We start from the raw sequence: 19,334 nt of genomic DNA on the forward strand, positions 1-19,334 counted from the left end.
TTTTAAATGTGATTCTGTAAACATTTAAATGTGTATACTGGCTAGGGTAGAAAACACATTTTTTTAAATTGAATTTTCGTTCTTTGGGGGAAGACAATGTGATGTGTAAACAGAGGAGGTATGAGAAACACGCCTCTTCCGGATTCTACGTGGAGTACACGCAGGAAGAAGGAAAGGCTGCCCTAGCTTTCACTCACTTTGCGAGCCACCCCCCTCTCTCCCCCCTCTCCCCCTCTCCCCTGAGCTAGTGGAAACAGTGCTCTTTCCATGAAGATCAAGTTTCCCATAGGAATCTAAAATCCCGGAGCTCACTGTACTGTGATGATGACGTTATCTCTGAGAGAACAAGTTAGGAAAATGTGATGGAACTGGAAATTATTTGTCCAGCGTCGAGCCCTTCTCTGAGCTACTGGGAATGGCACAGCCCACGAGGCCTGACAATGAAGATTGGGATTGCAGTCGAAACAGGAACCTCCGGACATCTTTATAAAGCCAAGTCCTCTGCCGGTCTTTACCAATATGCTGTCCACTCAAATGCTTATGTGGAACACCCACTCCATGGCAGACATTATGCCTGGAGATGCCAACAAGAAAAAGAACGGAGCTACTTCTGTTATCAAGATGATTCTGTTTTAAGGACGTGTGCAAAGAAGTAAACCAACCATTTCAGTGTGTCATATTAAATACTCCAGGCGAGAAATGCAAACGGTGCTATGGGAAAACCTCTCTCAGTCTCTAAGAAGTAAAACCTGGAGGAGGAAGTGAGGCTTCTGTTACCGATTAAGGGACCCCTGGTGGCACAGTGGTTATGCATTGGGCTTTGATCCTAAAGGTCAGTGGTTTGAAACCTCCAGCTGCTCCGAGAGAGAAAGACAGGGCTTTCTACTTTCATAAGCAGTTACGTCTGAGAAACTCACAGGGCAGTTCTGCCCTGTCCTACAGGGTCACTATGAGTCATCACTGACTCAAAGACAGTGAGTTATCAACTAGATGCAAAGGGGAAGAGAGATCAGGGAGAGGAAGGAGCCTGTGAGTGCCAGGCTACGCTCTTGGCTCAAGCGGCAAGTCCTGAGTCAAGACCGATGGAAATCCATTCTGCTTCACCAGCTAACTACATGGGGAGCCCTGGTGATGTAGTGGGGTACACATTGAGCTGCTAGCCACAAGGCCAGCAATTCTAAACCAGTAGCCACTCCGCAGGAGAAAGAAGACTTAGTCTCAGAAACCCACAGGGCCCGTTCAACTCTCTCTTATAGGGGCCCTATGAGTTGGGATCACCTTGATGGCAAAAGCCATGCTTGGTACAGTAGGGGGCAACGGAGAAGAGCAAGACCCACGGCAGGATGGCTTGGCACACCGGTGGCCATGATGGGCTCAAATCCAACAACAACCATTGTAAGGCTGGTACAGGACCAGCAAGGTTGCTTTGAGTGGGGACTGGCTTGGTGACACCTAACGACAAGGACTGGGGTGCTCCCTTAAGAAACTAGAGCAACACTCGTGACACAACCTGAGAACGCTGACTTAGGGATCCACCAGACTTGAACTCAAATCAAGATTCAGTTGCACATTCACAATTTAATCAGAGAGGAGTTTTAGCCCAGCTTTCTGAGTTTCATTAGTGTGTGGAGGGAAATAATCCTGTCTGCCTTGAAGGGTAGCCATTTGAATGCATAGAATGCTATGGTTGGTGTTGGTTCCAACTCAGACAACATTTTAAAAAAGAAAACAGTAAATAGTATAATAAATACTGCCACTAGATCAATTCCGACCCTGGGGCCCTTGTAGTTCCGAGCAGAACTGCCCCACGGGGCTTCCTAAACTCTCCATCTTACGGCGGGATCAGGCATCATCCTTTTCCTGCAGAGCTGCCATGGGTTTGAGTGCCCGCCTTGTAGTTAGCGGCCCAATGTTTAACCCACAAAACTTAGCAGAGCATAGCTCCTATCAACGATAGTGCCAAGTGATGACTTGCATCTGTAACTTTGATAGCACATATCTCAGGTCAGTCGTTAGTTGGACATCCTTCCCATCTTTGGTTTGTATCGTCTTTATATGAATGGGAAAATATTTGTGTTTCAAAAGGATGCAATACGGATTGACAGTTCTATGTAATTGGTAGTCACTTGATTGCGTTAATGATAATTGTGGTGGATTTTAATGACCAGTTGGCAGGAGTCCTCAGCGCATCCTTCTTAGGAAGTAAAATGTGCTACAGGAACTCATTAGTAATCAAACAAAATGCATTAAGGCCACAGAATGACTAATGAATAGTCATGAAAACCCCATTGGGGTTTTATATCAATTTCAAGTGTTAAGTATAATACTAGAGACATGGATAAAAATCCCCCTATCACTCCCCGCTCGGTCTGAAATTGTACTTCATCGCCATTAAATAAATGAAATTAGTTGTTGTCACGTTCTGACTCATAACCTCCCCGTGTGTTTCAGAGTGAAACTGCGCTCCGTAGGATTTTCAATGGCTGTGTTCTTTTGGAAGTGTGTGGCCACGCCGTTCTTCTGGGGTATTTCCAGGGTGATACAAATTGCCAGCTTTCAATTAGTAGTGAGCATTTCACTCTTGACGCCATTCGGGGACACCTGTTCGTCACCTTACTCCCTACACATTCTCATTCTGCATCTAAGGTGGGAAGGGAGAGTCTATGTTTTCCATTCACCAGAATTAAAATAAGAAATTAAGTGACTCAAGTTTATGTAGGTGCCAAGATAGGACAGCATTCAAGCGAAAAGGTGTATTTTCATGAACTAGCAGTATACCAACCTAAAGTTGCTCTTCAGGGCAATGTTTAAAGCATTATTGACTCGAAATCTTTGGACTCAAATTTTCAGATGATGTGATATCATAGAAGAAAACAGGTCGAGGCTGCAGACTGACCTGAATTTCTTTATTACTTCTAAATCATGGGCTTTCGCTGCAACAATAAGCGCCTAGACCAGTAGTTAAGAGATGTGGGTACAGCCAGCATATTTCACCTGAAATTGAACAGCAATATCTCCCCCACCCCACCCCCCGCCTCCTTGGAAATTCATTCTCTCTTTGTCCTGCTTAAGAGGTTTCTTGTGCTAGTTTGAGACTAATTTCATTGCCAGGCTAAGGACAGAACTGTCAGAAGAGCAATTAGCAATTAGTAATTGAAAGTTTCTTCGCCCCTCCTCTTCAGTCCTTCCAGCCGCGGAGATGGGCTCTGTAAGGCTTCTCTGGTCACATGACTACACGTGTTCGGGTATGTTAGGACTTTCCCCCGGGGATTTTATGATTGTGAGATCAAAGCTAGGTGATGCTGTGTGCTGAGACCACACACTAGAGGATGTGTGCTTGTGGATCACTGGCATGGAGCTGTCCAAAAGGGTAAGGCATAGATAGGTTCCCGAATTTATTTGGCCTACATCCCCCTTTTCAGAAAAAAAAAAATTACTCAGCGCCCCTTGGCAATTAAAATGTCTGTACCATAGCCTATAGTCTAAGATAGAGTAAATCTGCTTTGGGGAAGTGTATTAAAAAAATACATTCCTAGACCAATTCTAGCAACCCCTGCCTCCCCACCCCCCCACCCCACGCGCCGCACTAGTGAAAGGGAAGCACTTTCCAAAAGGATATGAGGGTGGGTCGGTTCAATGGTTTTCAGATTCTCAGCTTCCCTCTTTTTACCCCCTTAAATTGTAGAGGTTATTCCAACAAAGGGCTGGAAACCCCACTCACGAATGGGAAACTTTCTTGTGAGTAACCTGGCTTCTGGCGGCCGCTCGGCTATCCGGGGGGGTGAGCTTGAGCGGCTCCTTTGACCAAGCGCTCTGACCGCTTTCCAGTGCTCGCAACCACGGGGTCCCCAAGGTCCAGAATCTGGAGAAATTGCATTATCAACCAATTGTTGTTTTTTTGGGGGGGGGTCACATGATCTGATTTTTTCTCCTGAAGTACTCACTCCTGGGTATTTGGCTGGGTCCCTTTTTATAACCAAGTTTCACATCGGACTGTCACACTGAAGTCAGAACGCCCCTCGTGGATCCATTTGATTTTAGCGTGATGGCTTCCTCCCAAAAGAACGAGGCATCCTTAGCTTAGCCGGGCCAGCATTGCACCATCGCCCTCCCAGCCTTTTTGTACATGAATTGGCGATGATAGCAATATGGGAACCCGATGGCTGCTTCTTAGTGTCTTCTTATAGTTCATCAGGGTATCTGAGGTTTCACGCCCTAAGAGAGGAGCTCTGGGTTTGCAGAGACAGCCAGATTTCTAAAGAGCGCCACGTCACAACCCTGGAATGCACCTTCTCATCTTTCTATTGAGGTATTTGACCGTGATGGCTCTTCAGCCCTTCCAGAACAGTTCCTCTCTGGGGCTCTTTGGTTCACTCCTAGTTTTCTGTATTCATCCATTGTTATGCACACATAAACAAATACTTACCCTTTTGTGTATAGATTCTTAGAAGAAACAAAATACCCAAATATTTTAGTATGCTTTACTTAATAAAATCAGTAAGATAAATTAAATTAAGCATCCATATGTAAAATAAGGTTGAATAGTATTCCCAAAAAATATCATCTGGTTGATTCCAACTCTTAGAAAATTGCCTCAGTGGCAATGGAATTTTGGTTTTTGAATTCTAATCAGGCTAGTTTTATTTTTTAATTTCATTTTGCATAACTTACTTTAACTTTTGCGTATCATTAAGAAGCCTTGAATTTCACAAACTTGTGTTCAATTATTATGTCACTGTCATTGCTGTAACTCTTAATATTGATGGTATTCAAGATACTGACACATGTCCGGTGACCTGGGTCCCTTGTCCCCCTGTGTCCATCATATTGGAAGATATCCTTGATGTTTGGCAATAAGATAGGTGAAAGATTTCCCTTCCTTCAGCTCCTGTAAAAATCTTTCGTTTCTTTTAGCAGAATAATGGTTAGACGGCAAAATCTGAGAGCTGTTTGGGTTTGTGTATAGGTGTTACACTAGTAGGACATTCTTAGGGACAGAGGGGGAGCAGTATTTCTTTTCAAGTTGCCTGTGATCATGTAGCCTGGGGTATTTACTTGGTAGCAGCAGATTCAAACCCAGATCTTTCTATCCCCCAAATCCATGCTCCTAACCACAAAAAGAAATGAAACTTACAGAGACTAATCAAAGTATAGGGCAGGATCAAGAGAGTGCATCAGAGAAGCGATGGAAAAGAGCAATCTTCAAAAGAGAGTAGTCAGCATGTGATCTGAGATAGTCTGACCTTGATAGCTCGTTGACAAACAACTGGAAAGAACAACATTAGTAAAGTAGACTGAATGCGCAACATGAGTGGGGATGATGAAAGGGAGCAACAGACATATACGAGCATGTGTTCATGGGCGATCATACGGTGGGAAAACAGAACTACAGTGGAGAGCTGGGTTAACGAAAGGTCCCTAAGTACCAAATTCCCAATACCTGAAGCTTAACTCCTGAAGAATTGTTCAGACCAGTGTCTACGATGTGCTAGACATTGCTCTAAGTGATCCATTTGTGTATGGAGTAACAATTCCGCACCCTAACCTTATTTCAGTAGGCATTGAACTAATCCCTATCACAGGGGAGGACGCAGAGGCTCAGAGGGTGAAAATTTGCTCAAGGTCACCATTGGTAAGTGAGTGGACTCAACACGAAGACTAGAATTATTATAGTGTGTAACATTGTTAAGAGTTTTCAAATCATATATATCAAGAGTTGAAATTATTGTTCTTAAAAGTTTTACTAGCTTCCAACTGTAATAAAAGCAGCCAGTTGCAAATCATAGTTGGTTTATCGCCAAATATACCAGACAGGAACAAAATCCATTCTACTAAATGTAAAGCTACCTTAGGCGTTTCATATATATATATATATATATATATATATATAATTCCATAGTTCATGTACAATTGCTACCACAATCCGTTTCAAATACATTCTTTTTCTGCACGGACTCCCCCCACTCCACCACTGAACTCCCCTTCCCCTGAAGCCCCTTTTCTACCTGCTGTCTCTCTAGGTTCATCAATCCCAGGTTTCATCTACCTTAGGTTTGTCTCAACCACAGAACAAGGGCTCCCTCTTTGGAGTTGCCCTTCAGCCACCATCCAAGGGGCTGATTGATATTCACTGAACAAAAACAGAAACAAGAAACATGTCCTTGAATTCTTTCATACCCTGGATGACCTATAGCTCTTTAAGAAGCAGTTCATAGGGATCAAAGTGAAATGAAACGTGTGCATCTGTCTTAAACTGGATTATCTAGAGAAGCAAACCCAGTGATGTATCTCAAGAAAGAGACTGTTAAACTCAGTCTGATTCAAATCCGCGGTCAGATGTTAAACTGGAGCCTTTTCCTGACTTGCGTAACTGCAAGATCTAACAAATCAGGAAGCAGGAAGATGAAACAGGAAGACCGCAGTTGGTGGAGATAGACACAGAAGAATCCAAGGTCATCAGACAGGGTCTGGTGGTTCTCAGCATCAGCAGTCAATATGGTGGGCCACAGGCTCAAGTCCAGAGAACTGGAGATCAATGAGCCAGAGGCAGGATCCAGACAAGCAAGAAGCACATCATCTTACATAGGAGCAGGCTATACCTTCCCCCACCCCCAATGAAACCTCCTTTCAATGCACTTTACCCTAATCTTCTTACAACTACTCACAACAGATATCATCATGGAGTTGATTACAGTGAGATAAGTTACATCGTGGGGCATGACCTGGCCTGAACTGCCAAACTCCTAAGAATTCTGGCAGAGCCAAGTTGACACACAACCTAACTATTATAGCATGTGTGAACTGGAACCCCAGTAGCAATATTTTTGACTCACCCTCAAATCATGAGCTCATGTGTTTAAAGGGACACGAATAAGACCTTAAATCTTGAACCTTGTCATTGAGAATATTGGCGTAGTAAATCAAGAAGGAGAAAAGAATGTGGACATTTCAATGTCTATAGGATTGAAGGGGGTACCAGGCTCACTCGTTGAATGCGCTGGATCTGTAGTTAGTGCCTGTGTGTGGAGACAAGCTGAGGTTTTACTAGCTATTAACACCTAAGAGAATGGCTCAGTCTTTCTTAGATAACTCCAAGGTCTCTTTCAAGTAGTAAGGCTTTTGAGTTTACTAAATATGCTTATGTCTTGGGTTCATTTTTCTTTGTTGTGTAGCTCCAGGCAGCAAACAAGTTTTATGGTCCCTGAAATTAGCCACCAACTTGAGACAAAAGATAATTCTGGAACCGCCATTCAGCAGGCTATATCTGTTCCGCTGCTTCTACAAAGCAAGCCTTTTGAGTGTAATTACATGACTTGCCTATCTAGTACTAAATTGATGAGTACAGCCTGGACTTGCTTATTTTTCCTCCTTCCCTTTCAAAGTCAATGTAGTTCTAGCATTTCTCTGAGTGAATTTTCCAGCTGCCCACCCTGCTGAGATCATCTCTGCCTGCATTGTGAGAATATGTTTGGAAAGTTCTAGATGCCATCCTTTCCTGCTTCCCCCCCTCTCTGCTTCTGCTCCACAATTTTACTAGTTTACTGAAGAGTCTCCAAAGGTCTGTAATAAAGCAGCAAGGCTATGATGGTCTTTGATGAAGTAATTTTATTACTGAAGTGATTTTTCCATGTTGCACTTTTTTAGCCCACAGAACCACCTTGGCAAATGCTGATCTAGCTGTTAAGGGTTTGCCAATCTCTAGGTAAAGTTGGGAGACTACTTCAACTCTGGGAGAAGTAGTTTTCCCCCTCAATTTAAAACAAGGGTGAGGCTATCTCGCTTACCTCAAGGTCACGCATTATCATAGGCACTGCTCCATGGGAGACATTCGGTGAGTGGTGGGTGCTTCCTTGATTGTGACTGTGATGTCGGTGCCCAGCTTGGATCAACAACTCTTCCTTTGAGAAAGGCTTAATGTCACCTGCATTTTTCATTGAATATCTGATTAGCCATTATCAAAAAAGCACAAAGGAGATTTAATCTTAATGTAAAGTTAAGACATTATAGTTCTTAACTGTAAAAGTAAACTTGGTAATCTAACTAAGCTCATAGGTAGTTAATAAGGAGCTCTGCTGGCATCATTGGATTCTGCATTCGGGTGCTAACCCCAAGGTCTACAGTTCAAAACCACGAGCTATTCCTCGGGAGAAAGATAAGACTTTCTACTCCCAATAAAAAGTTAGTCTTGGATGCCCACAAGGGAAGTTCTACTCTGTCACTATGAGTCAGAATTGACTGATGGCAGTGAGTGTGTTTGGTATTTTTGATAGACGGAGTCCATGCATAAGAAACCGATTTATATCACTGGGTAGGTCTTCGCACTTAATCCATCTTTTTATAGAAGCTAATATCTTCATTCTTATTTAAATAATTCTGTACTAAATTTCTGTGCACATCACAGTACGAAGCAGGCAATCGCGCTAGAAATACTGCATTTACTATGCACTGATGACCCCTGACAGGGCAGGAGAGAGGTCGCTCATCTCAGGAGGGGGTTACTATGAAAGCAGTTCCAAGTGACTTTGGGACTCAGAGGAGACCCTGGTGGCACGGCATGCTCAGCACTGAGCTACTGTGTTAGTTAGGCCGGCTTGGCTGAGAAACAAATTGCATGAGTCTCATATATGTATAAGAAAGAGCTTTATATCAAGAAGTAATTATCTATCAAGAAAACATCCTAATTCCATCCAACTCAAGTCCATAAGTCCAATACTAGTCCATCAGTCCCTCTTCAGACTCACACAGTCACATGCAATGATGCAGAATGCAGGAAATTACAGGCCGGTGGGTGCAGAGTCCTGTGTATCCAAGGTGCGTGGAACTCTGGTAGGCCACTGGCAGCTCTCAGGGTGGCCAGCAAACAAGAAGGTGAGGGGAGAGAGAAAGTCCCCCTGATCAGAAGGCCATGCCCTCAAGGGGACAGCATCAGGCTGTGGCCTGATTGACAGCTCTGACTCCACCCCTAATCTGGCGTGTCTGGTTGACACAGATCTAACTACAACTGCTACTTACCAAAAGGCCAGTGGTTGAGAACCTACGTAGAGACCTCGGAACAAGGACTGCAAGCGTGCTTCCAAGAGGCCAGTTGTGTTAATCTGGGTACTTTGGAGACACAAGTCTACAGAAACTCATGTATACGAGAGTTTTATATAAAGGCTAAGTGCACACCAAGAAAACATCCCAATCCAGTGCTGCCCAAGCCCACAAGTCCAACATTAACACATTAATCCATATGTCCAACATCAATCCACAAAGTCCTACTCCATCTCACAAAACACACACAGTGATGCAGACTGCAGGAAAAAAGCCAAGTCAGTGAACGTGTAAGCATCTCAGCGCTGGCAGGGGTTTCCACATGGCTGCTCCAGCACCCAGGGCTGCATCAGAGTAGGTTCATGTGGCTTCTCCTTGGGGGTGTCTTGCAGGAAGTGAGTCTTGCCAACTGAAGTATGGAACTGGCTAAGGCAGCTGGCACCCTGGTCCGACCATTACAAAGCAAGAGACCCAAGAACCAGAAAGGCGAGGCTCAATGAGTCATTTATCTCTCCACCCTTCAATTAGCCCCACATGTGTTTATCAGCCAGGTTGGCACAATAAACTAACTACCTCACCAGTCATGACAACCCTATCTTCCTTTGCACACCTATGATCCCACGAGTTGGAATTAACTGGATGGCAGCTGGTACTGACTTGTTAGGACTGATAAGGGATACTGTGGATAGGGGCCCAACCTTCATGTGCCATTTCTGTCTTTTGCTATGCCCTCTAATGATGGTGGAGCGGAGCAATAAACTGGTCACAGATTTAGAAGTAGGAAAAGAAAAAACATCTTTGGTGAATTGTACCTATTTGTAGCCACTAAAATTACATTGAATGTAACTAACACCAAAGGAGATTTAAGTTTACTTTATGTTCCAATCATGAAAATAGATTTGCCCAGAAAACTGAAACTATGGAATCCTGCCACTGAAACCCACTGTTAGGGGCTCTTTAACTGATGTAAGGAATAAGTTGTTATTGAATACTTGGGATATATGAGAGTTATGAATCCTCTTGGCCTCATAACAGATTTACTGTGATAGATTCATCAGCCAAACTCTAATTTTATTAGAATCCATATCCATCACATGTGTAGTGTCCATAATTCAAATTGGTTTTTTTCTCAGATTTATTTTGGAAAAGTGGGCTTCAATATATAGTTATTCCTAAGTTATTCCTGCCTTGATTACAGACGTAGTCCAAGCAAAGCTCTTTCACTGAGCACATTTCCTCAGAGCAGAGCCTATGGGGGGGGGGGGGTCTGTGCTCCCACTTGTGGATCATGTGCTTTGGGGGTGAATTTCCTGCTATCTTTTTTTCCAAAAAGAATAAGCATTTTTTTTCTATATCACATATCTGCATTTGCATTTGCTGTAGGAAGTAGCTGCTGAAAATTCTATTTAAATAGTCACTTTACTATTTACAGCCGTAAGATTTGTCAAACCTCAGAAAATCCGAAATGCAGGGGTATCAAATGAAATTACATCAGTAGTTAAGCTGTTCCTGTGTTTTGAGTCCTTTTTAAAAGGCTCATCCCTCCTCTTTTTCCTCTTCAATTGTCATTTCAGTGCACTTTACATTTCCCTATACATTTAACTTCCTTATAACTTCGTTTTCTTACAGTGACTGAATGCAATCTTAGAGCTTTATCTCAAGTTACTCTCTCCATAAAGTCCTCTAAATCACTTAACATAAAAGATGTCAGCGTATATATTTTTTAAAGCTCCTATTGAATGAAACTGATAGGAATGCAACATCAATGAAGTCATACTGGTCTCTGCTCTACTCTCTAGAGACTATAATTCAAAAGGTAGTTGATTTTATTTGCTGTGGTTGACAGCCTCTTCTCATGCTGCTGGAATAAATTTGGGTATTAATATGCTTCCTGTCTATTTAGAGAGAATTACTGTTCTATCTGCCTCGGGAGACTGCTTTATTTCCAGATTTAGCTCAGCACAATGTGATGGGCCCCAACTCTTGAGTTAGGCGTCCTATTTACAAAGCATGCCTTGATTTAATGAATTTGTGTTCAACTCCTTCTCTAGGCAACACGCTGTGCTGAGCACAGCAGGGTACCCAGAGATAGGAGATGCATCGTTAGTGAGCCTCTTGAGAGGAGACATAGAATGGAACTGGCAGGCAAGGCCACTGGTGGTCTTGGGAACAAGGGATGCACTTCCATTGAGCACCTGTCCTATGCCAGGCACGCTCTCCATGGGTCCATCTTCATTTCCACAGCAGCCAGGTGAGGTGGCGGGCCTGACTCCACCGAGCATATTGTGGCTAGGAAATGGGAGACAAAGGCTGCTCAGGCACTCCCCTGAGGCCATGCAGCCAATCATAGCAGCCCAACCATGCCTGTCACGCAGCATGCCCTCAGTGAATAGTTCTGAATGCTGTGAATAGTTTTGAATATTTCAGGGAAGCGATTTTCAGTATAGCAACCAAGCTAAGACCTTATGGGAAGACACCCGCTACCTAAATAGGAAATAATTGAAAACCCGTGTTAGTGTGCTACAGTCGGTATCCACAGCATTTTCAAAGAATTCTCATGACACAGGAAAGAGTCTATAGTAGAATATAGACGTAAACCTTGGCATTGTGGTCTCAGCCCTGTTTTCTGAAAGCACATGCAGGAAAGCTATGAGAGTACAATGCGCCACATAAGTAAGTTACAGTTAGCTCGGAGCAAGAGAATGATTAGATGTTTCTCTTGCCTTCTTGATATTGCTGCTGTTAAGTGCCCTTGGGTTGATATTGGACTCGTTTCAATCCAATGTGACAGGTAGAACCAACTCATTGGGTAGAACCAAATCTTGGCAGGAGCAGATGGGCAGGTCGTCTCTCCCACAGAAAGACTGGGTGGGCTAAACTGCCAACTTTTCGATTAACAGCTGAGCACTTGACCATTGCGCTACTACAGCTCATTTGCTTTTTATAGCTATATGTGTTGCATTCAGGGATTTTTCTCTCTACTTATAATGGCCTGGAAGATTTTTGTTTTGTGCTATGATTTTAAGGAATACATTAAGAATTACGCTGAAGTCTTTATTCCATGCACTGCCATCCATCTCAAAAGGAGAGCATTCTCTAGGAGAACCCAATAGAGCACAGGGACAAAGAGAACTGGCTCTGAAGCTGGATTTCTTAGATTCAAAGCTCTCTCTTCTGGCTGGAAAGTCATTGCATCTACAGGTAGAGAAGAGAAGCAGAGTTGTCCATGAGTATGATGTTGTGGCTTATGCATTGGGTTGCTAACCACAAGGTCACCAGTTCAAAACCACCAGACACTCTTGGAAAACCACAGGTACAGTTCTGCCCTTTCCTATGAGGTCATTATGAGTCAGAATTGATGTAATGGCAGTGAATTTGTGTGTTAGACTGGGTTGACTAGAGAAACAAGTCCAGGGACATTCAAACATGTATAGGAAAGAGCTTTATATGGAAGAGTAATTGTACCTTAAGAAAACATCTCAGTCCAGTCCAGATCAAGTCCATAAGTATGATATTAGCCAATACTAGTCCATAAACTTCTCTACAGACTCACACAACACATGCAATGATGTCACGTGCAGGAAGGTCACAAGTCGGTGGGTGAAAAGTCTTGTGGACCCAGTGGTGGTGGAAGCATCTCAGTATTGGCGTGGGTCTCCACATGGCTCCTCCAGCTGAGTGTGGTTCTTCAACAGGAAAGTGAATCAGAGACAGTGAGAGAGAGAGAGAGGGGCTCTTGCAGGAAGACAAAGGCAGAAAGGGTGAGGAACTTCCCAGAATCCTCACGGGAAGGTCACCCCCACCAGAAGGCATCATCAGGCTGTGACCTAATTAACAGGCTAGATGCCACTCCTTCACTCTTAATACCCTCAAGTTGACACTAAATTATGTAACCAACACAGTTTGGTTTGGGTTTTTTTTTTTTCTGTGTTAGTTACACGTGATTAAACACCCAAAAATGATCAAGATAGTACTTAAGGAAAGAGAAAATAGAATTGTAAAACCTACCAAACATACTACCATTGAGCATATCGGATTCATAGTGACCTTATCTGAGGATGTACATCTTTACGGGAGCAGGGAGTCTCCTCTTTCTCTCATGAAGCAGCTGGTGGGTTTGAATCTCTGACCTTGCAGTTAGAACAACCACAAGGTCTCCCCTGGAATTGACCTAGAAGCCTGGTAAAGGTGGTAGAACTTCACTGGGCCATGAAGTATGAGTAGAATTTAAGTTGGGCGAGATCATATCAATTGAGCCAATGAAGTCTGTTTAATCGATCCTCATGGCAGAAAATGATTGCAGGTGAATTTCCTATTGATGGTAGTCAACAGCATCACCTCTGAATAGAAAACATCAGATTTGATTTCTCTTCATTACAATAACCATTATAACTGTTGCAGTTACCCAACAACATTGAATGTAGGATTCTGTTAAGGAAGTCATTAAATAAAGTAAAAGCTCTCTATGTTTTAGGAGGCCATGAGGATCCGTTTCGGTGGATAAAGACAGATTCTAGTCCATTTGGTGTTGAGGTTGTTGCTTCCACCATCTCATAGCCCTCCCGTGTGCAACAGAACATAGCAGAAGGTAGCCCTGCACCGTCTGCATACTCCCTGCTATGCGGGAGCCATTGCACAGCCACTCTTTAAGAGTCTTCCACTTCTTTGCTGACCGTCCCCTTCACCAAGCATGATGTTCTTCTCCAGGGACTAGTCCCCCCTACTAACATGTCCAAAGAGTCTGAGGCAAATCTGACCATCCGCACTTCCAAGGAACATTCTAGAAGGCGGTACTTCTTTTGGGGCAGATTCGTTTGTTCTCCAATCTACACGATATCCAATATATTCTCTGACAGCGCCATGTTTACTTTACTTACCCTCTTCATTTTAAGGTAGCAGTTTCTAAAAGCCCTTTGGTTCAGTACAGCTACTCCTAGTTGTGGCATTAGATTTGCTGCCCCATCTTTCCCCAGTTCTCTGCTGGCTAACCCGTGAGTCTGTGAAAGGAAGCAAGAAAGGGTAGAAAGGGGAAACTGATCACAAGGATCTCCATATAACCCCCTCCCTGGGGGGTGGACAACAGAAAAGTGGGCGAGGGGAGACATCGGATAGTGTAAGACATGACAAAATAATAATAATTTATAACTTATCAAGAATTCATGAGGGAGGGAGGCGGGGTAGGGAGGTAGGGGAAAAATGAGGAGCTGATACCAGGGGCTCAAGTAGAATGAAAATGTTTTGAAAATGATGGCAACAAATGTACAAATGTGCTTGACACGATGGATGGATGGATGTATGGATTGTGATAAGAGTTGTACAGGCCTCCAAGGAAATGATTTTTTTAAAAAAAGATTTCCTTGTGCTCACCCCTGATGCTCTTTGTACATCTTTTTTTTAGAACAAAAAAATTGTAAATTTTATTAACAGATGTTCCATCAAGTTCAAGATACTTTTATAAACTTGACACCAACTATGTAGTCTAAAGAACTAAGTGTCCTGAGAACTTAACCATGTCAGGGCAGTCTTTTTACATTACCTAAAGAAGGAGGGTTGCTTTTTAAGCATTTTTTAAGATTAGGAAACAAAAAGCATTCAGAGGAGTCCTGATGACTGTACGGGGCGGGGGGGGTGGTAGGGGTGGGGGGTTGCCTGGTGATTTCCCATTGGAACGCTCATCAAATTGCCCTTGTGTGATGAGAGGACTCAGCAGGAGCAGCATTGCCATGTAGAAGGACTCTCTGGTGAAGTTTTCCTGGCTGTTGTTCTGGTAAAGCTTTGGCAGACTTTCCAAATAAACTGATGTTGTTGTTCTCTGGCTCTCCAGAAAGTCAACAAGCAAAAATACCCAGAGCACCCTAAAAACAATGACCATGAGCTTTATTCAGGGCTGGTCCATTTTTGCTTTGATTAGACTACTACCACCTTGTGGTAGCCATTCCTTTGTGCTTTGTCTTTGGATTTTACTGGTAAAGTCATCTTTGGTCTCCCGTTCTTCAGAGAACTGCTTCAGGATCTTGATCCCACTTGTTTAAAATTTCCACGGAAATCCCTGCTTTTGACTGCAGCTGATCTGGGTGCAACAGTTTTGGTACCCATTCAATGGAAAGCTTGCACAACCTTAATTTTTCAGTTAGAATTGTGTAAGCCGAACCAACGGAGATGCCTATGGTGTTGGCTATTGTTTGGGCTGTTAACCTTTGGTCCACTTCAATGAGGGCACGGATAAGGTTAATTTTTTCCGCACAGATTGAAGTGGGTGGTCTGCTGCTGTGGGCTTCATCTTCAACATCATCTCATCTCTTCTTAAAATGAGTTATCCATTTGTAAACTGCTGATTTCTTTGGGGCAGTGTCCCCATAAACTTTACACAGAGCTTCGATGATTTCACCATTCTTCCACCCAAGCTTCACCATAAATTTGATGTTTGTTCCTGCTTCAATTTTATTAGAATTTATGTTGTTCTGATAGGGGCTTTTTTCAAACTGTTGTTTTATTCTTCTTAGTGCCGCTACCTAGATCCTGGTCTGCAGGCTGCCGCCAACTTCACATGGCGTCGATCTCAGCGCCTCCCACTCTTTGTACATCTTTGGTCCAATCAGGCTTTTATTTTCCTTCCCATCCCATCCCATCCACCTCTCTCTTGAGAACATTTGACATGCAATACAGCTTGGGTAATAAACTCTTTATCTACCAAGTGGGACACCTTGGATATAGAATCGGTCCATCAAAACTGGGAAATAGCCAGTCAAAACCTGTCTGTGAACTAGTCTGCCATGGCTCCAGTGTAGTGATTGCTTTCTGTGATCAGTAGTCTCTGGGACAAAAAGAAGATCCATACCGGGTTGAGGAACTAGTTGTGTCACATCCCTTGTGTTTTGATCTTGTGCTGGCCACTTACCATCTACTTTTCCCAGGGGTGTGTGTGTGTGTGTGTGTGTGTGTGTACCAAAGAAATAGCTGTGAAGACACCTTGTGAGTGTGAGATGCTACTCCAATGTTAGGCAATGGTGATATGTTATCGTTGGTCACGAGTATGTCTGTGAAAGGAAAGGGAGGGAGCCTGTCTTGATGATCTAAGCCTTCCAAGCCAACCCTGATATTCAGCCATATTTCTCCAGCGCCTCATCTTCTCTGTCTCTATTAATCTGTGTGGATTTATCCTTTTCTCGGGCAGTGCTTGAAGTATCTGAGTAACGCTAATTTAATCCCATTTGTTGTTCAGCCCTTTGAAAGCCATGCCGAAAAAAGAAAAGTGGAAAATGTACTAAGTGCTTCCTCTTAGCCGGGCATTTTCTTTCCCCGAGATCCCTTTCCACAAGCCACCGAGGGTTCCCAGAAAGGAGAAATCAGGAAGCTTTAAAGCCAAGACCAATGGAAATTGCATTTTTATTAAAAGCTGTCGTCTGTGGCTAGATGTATCCATCCCAAGTACAAAGTTAAATGATGTAATAAACGTATCCAAAGACAAAGGGCTATTATATAAAATGCCATGAAATGCCTTCCACTCCATGTTAGCCAAATGCCGCTATAAATTTCCCTTGGTTATCCTTTAAGAAGTTGAAAATTCTCAGCAGGGTCTTGGAAACTCACAGGGGCAGTTCTACCCTGACCCATAGGGCCCCAGGAGGCAGAATTGCCTTGATGGTAGTTTGGTTTTTTTGGAATGCATCTACCAGATCATCACTGGTCAATTCTGTTTCCCAGTCAGGACAGATATGGTGTCAGGGTTTCAGGATTCTTTGAGATGTAGGACTTCTTCAACCTACTCACTATTCATCACTCCTGAGTTATTTCTTCCTCCTCCTCCTCCTCTTCTACTTCTCCTCCTCCTTTTCCTTGTCTTCTTCTTCTTCAACCTTCTTAAGTACAGAATGAAGAAATGCATTTTCTCTGAAGCCCCATGCTTCATCTGCTTGAAATCAGCGGCATGGAGACGCAGCCCACTGAGCCATGCACCGGGGTTACGGCTGGTAGCTGATGCGTTCACGCTGACCTTTGAGACTAGTTCACCGCTTCTTGCATGATGTCATCTGTTTGAGGTGTTGTTTATCGCTAGGAGAAAGGGTAACATGGCAGGGAAGAGTTGGAAAGTATCCAGAACATTATATCTGGAAAAGTCCTGTGTTCCCAGTTTTTCCATTGTTGTTGACCTAAATCCCAGAGCAGATGGAAATGTATCCAAGATCCATCAATGTCTCCTTGAAGCTGACTGATTCAAGGCTCTGTCAGGGTTCCCAGTTGCCTTTGTGTGCCAAGTCCTAAGCCTGGGTGGACTGCTTTATCTTAACCCTCGCTGGAATGGACAGCGGCAGAATGGGAACAACCAAGGTTTCCCTGATGAGACCATGAAGGCCGTGTTCACCATTTGCCCAGACCCTGAAGTCAAAGTGAGTCAGGCCACCTTGGGGTTGTTGTCCAAGGGGACTTGAAAGGGTCTGGTCACTGTCGGTCAGCAGAACCTACGCTGGATATGCTTCATTTCCTTTTCTTTCTTCTTCTCAGGAAACAGCATCCTCCATTCGGCTGCTGACAGTGTGACCAGCGCAGTACAGAAGGCGAGCCAGGCCTTGAACGAGCGTGGGGAGCGGTTAGGCCGAGCAGAAGAGAAGACAGAAGACATGAAGAATAGCGCCCAGCAGTTTGCGGAAACTGCACACAAGGTAGGCACAGCAGAGGGCCGGGCTGAGTTCCCAGCTCTGGACTGTGGCGGGACACCGGTGCCAAGAAGTGCAACCAGAATGCTCCTTAGAGGCAAGAAGGGCGTGGACTTCATCTCATGTACCTCGGACATGTCTTCGGGAGAGACCATTCCCTAGAGAAAGACATCATGCTTGATAAAGTATAGGGACAGTCGAAAGAGAAAAAGGGTTTTGTGTTAGGCCAGGTTGGTTAGAGAAACAAATCAAGTGAGATTAGGTAGATAGATAGATAGATAGATAGATAGATAGATAGATAGATAGATAGATAGATAGATAGATAGATAGAAATAAAGATAAATGTATTTATATATAAATATAAATAAATATTTATAAATAAACATATATAGAGATGATAAAATTGAAAGCAAATAAAAGAGGAAGAGAGGGGTTTCCCTTGGCCAGTGCTGAAAAGAACCCAGAGAGGACTTGAGGACACGCTTGCTTTCACTGTTGCCCCACGCCCTCCCCGAGCCAGCATCCTGTGTTTCTGTCTCGTGGGTGCACACAAAGCAAAGCAAGATGTCATCCCAGGGCAAAGAGCACCCTTCCGCTGAGGAGTTATTGTTTCAGGACCTTGATTTTGGAACACCAAAGCTGATAGGACTGGAGCTGCAAGATGCCCTCCTGCCTCAGAATTCGGTAGCTGCCATGTCCCCGGTGGCTCTGGGCACACACACAGGCATTTGCAGTTATCTAAAGCAGCACCTTTCAGGGTGGGAAAGGGCAGTTTTTATTGGCAGCCAACTCTCTATGGGCCTCGAAACCCAAAGGGAAGAGAGGCCCGAGATAAGGAGGGTCTGTTACTCTTCCCGTGCTTCAGATCAAAGGGCAGTTCTTTTCTGGCTAGAGACTCCAATTTCGGTTTCCAGAAACAAGGGTTCCTGGTGACTGGGGCTGGCCTCTCCTGGTCATAAGCTTCATCTTCAGATGCGCTGTTCAGTTCGCTTTGGGAGGTGGGCGGGGGTTGGGGTGGGGGGTGTGCGCAATTCACTTGCTTCAACAGAAGATCCCATGTCTTCTGAGGACACAAGGCCACCTTGCTGGACACCAGAGCCTCCCATTAGGGAGCTAGAACAGAGAGCGTGAAGCTCAGATGTAAGGTCCCCATGCCCCTCCCTCTGTGCTTCAGCTTTTGTGTTGCAGGGAGAAGGAGGTGCTAGTGCTCTGGAAACAGCAGCCCCTTGCGATTTAAATAGAATAGGCAAAGCAATCTGGGGGAATGTTTAACTGGCAGGGTTGGGGAAGAGAAGGTTAAAGGGAATAACTTGAGTCCTGGCTCCAAGTCTGGGAAGGGTGATGGTCCAAGCAATCGTCTCTCCTGTCTTATCCCCCAGACTTGAACCATAAATAGTACACTGATAAAAGTCTGCTAAAGCAAGAGTCAAGGATAATGAGTAAACCATGAGCCAGGCTAACGAGGAAAGTTACAAAATGACTCTTCCGACAGGTGGAGCAAACAATACTGGGAGGTCATCCACCACGTAGATCTCCCCCTCCAAGGGGACTGCATTGTGCAAACCCTGGGTCGAATAACCAAACCAGATGGCCGGAGTCTTTGGCCCCAGCATCCTGTTTCCCTGATATCGTGACCAGGTTTACTAG

At 44.0% G+C, this 19,334-nt stretch overlaps 1 protein-coding gene across 2 annotated transcripts in view; it reads left to right on the forward strand.

The window, feature by feature from the left end:
• STXBP6 (syntaxin binding protein 6) overlaps positions 1–19,334 on the forward strand; it is a 290,271-nt gene that overhangs the window by 264,701 nt on the left and 6,236 nt on the right. For both annotated transcript variants that reach the window (XM_075530994.1, XM_075530993.1), the window contains exon 5: positions 17,536–17,693. In XM_075530994.1, the coding sequence (XP_075387109.1) occupies positions 17,536–17,693 (158 nt within the window). The remainder of the gene's footprint in view (positions 1–17,535; positions 17,694–19,334) is intronic.

The sequence above is a fragment of the Tenrec ecaudatus genome, chromosome 14 (assembly GCF_050624435.1).
Source record: "Tenrec ecaudatus isolate mTenEca1 chromosome 14, mTenEca1.hap1, whole genome shotgun sequence".
Lineage (NCBI taxonomy): Eukaryota > Metazoa > Chordata > Mammalia > Afrosoricida > Tenrecidae > Tenrec > Tenrec ecaudatus.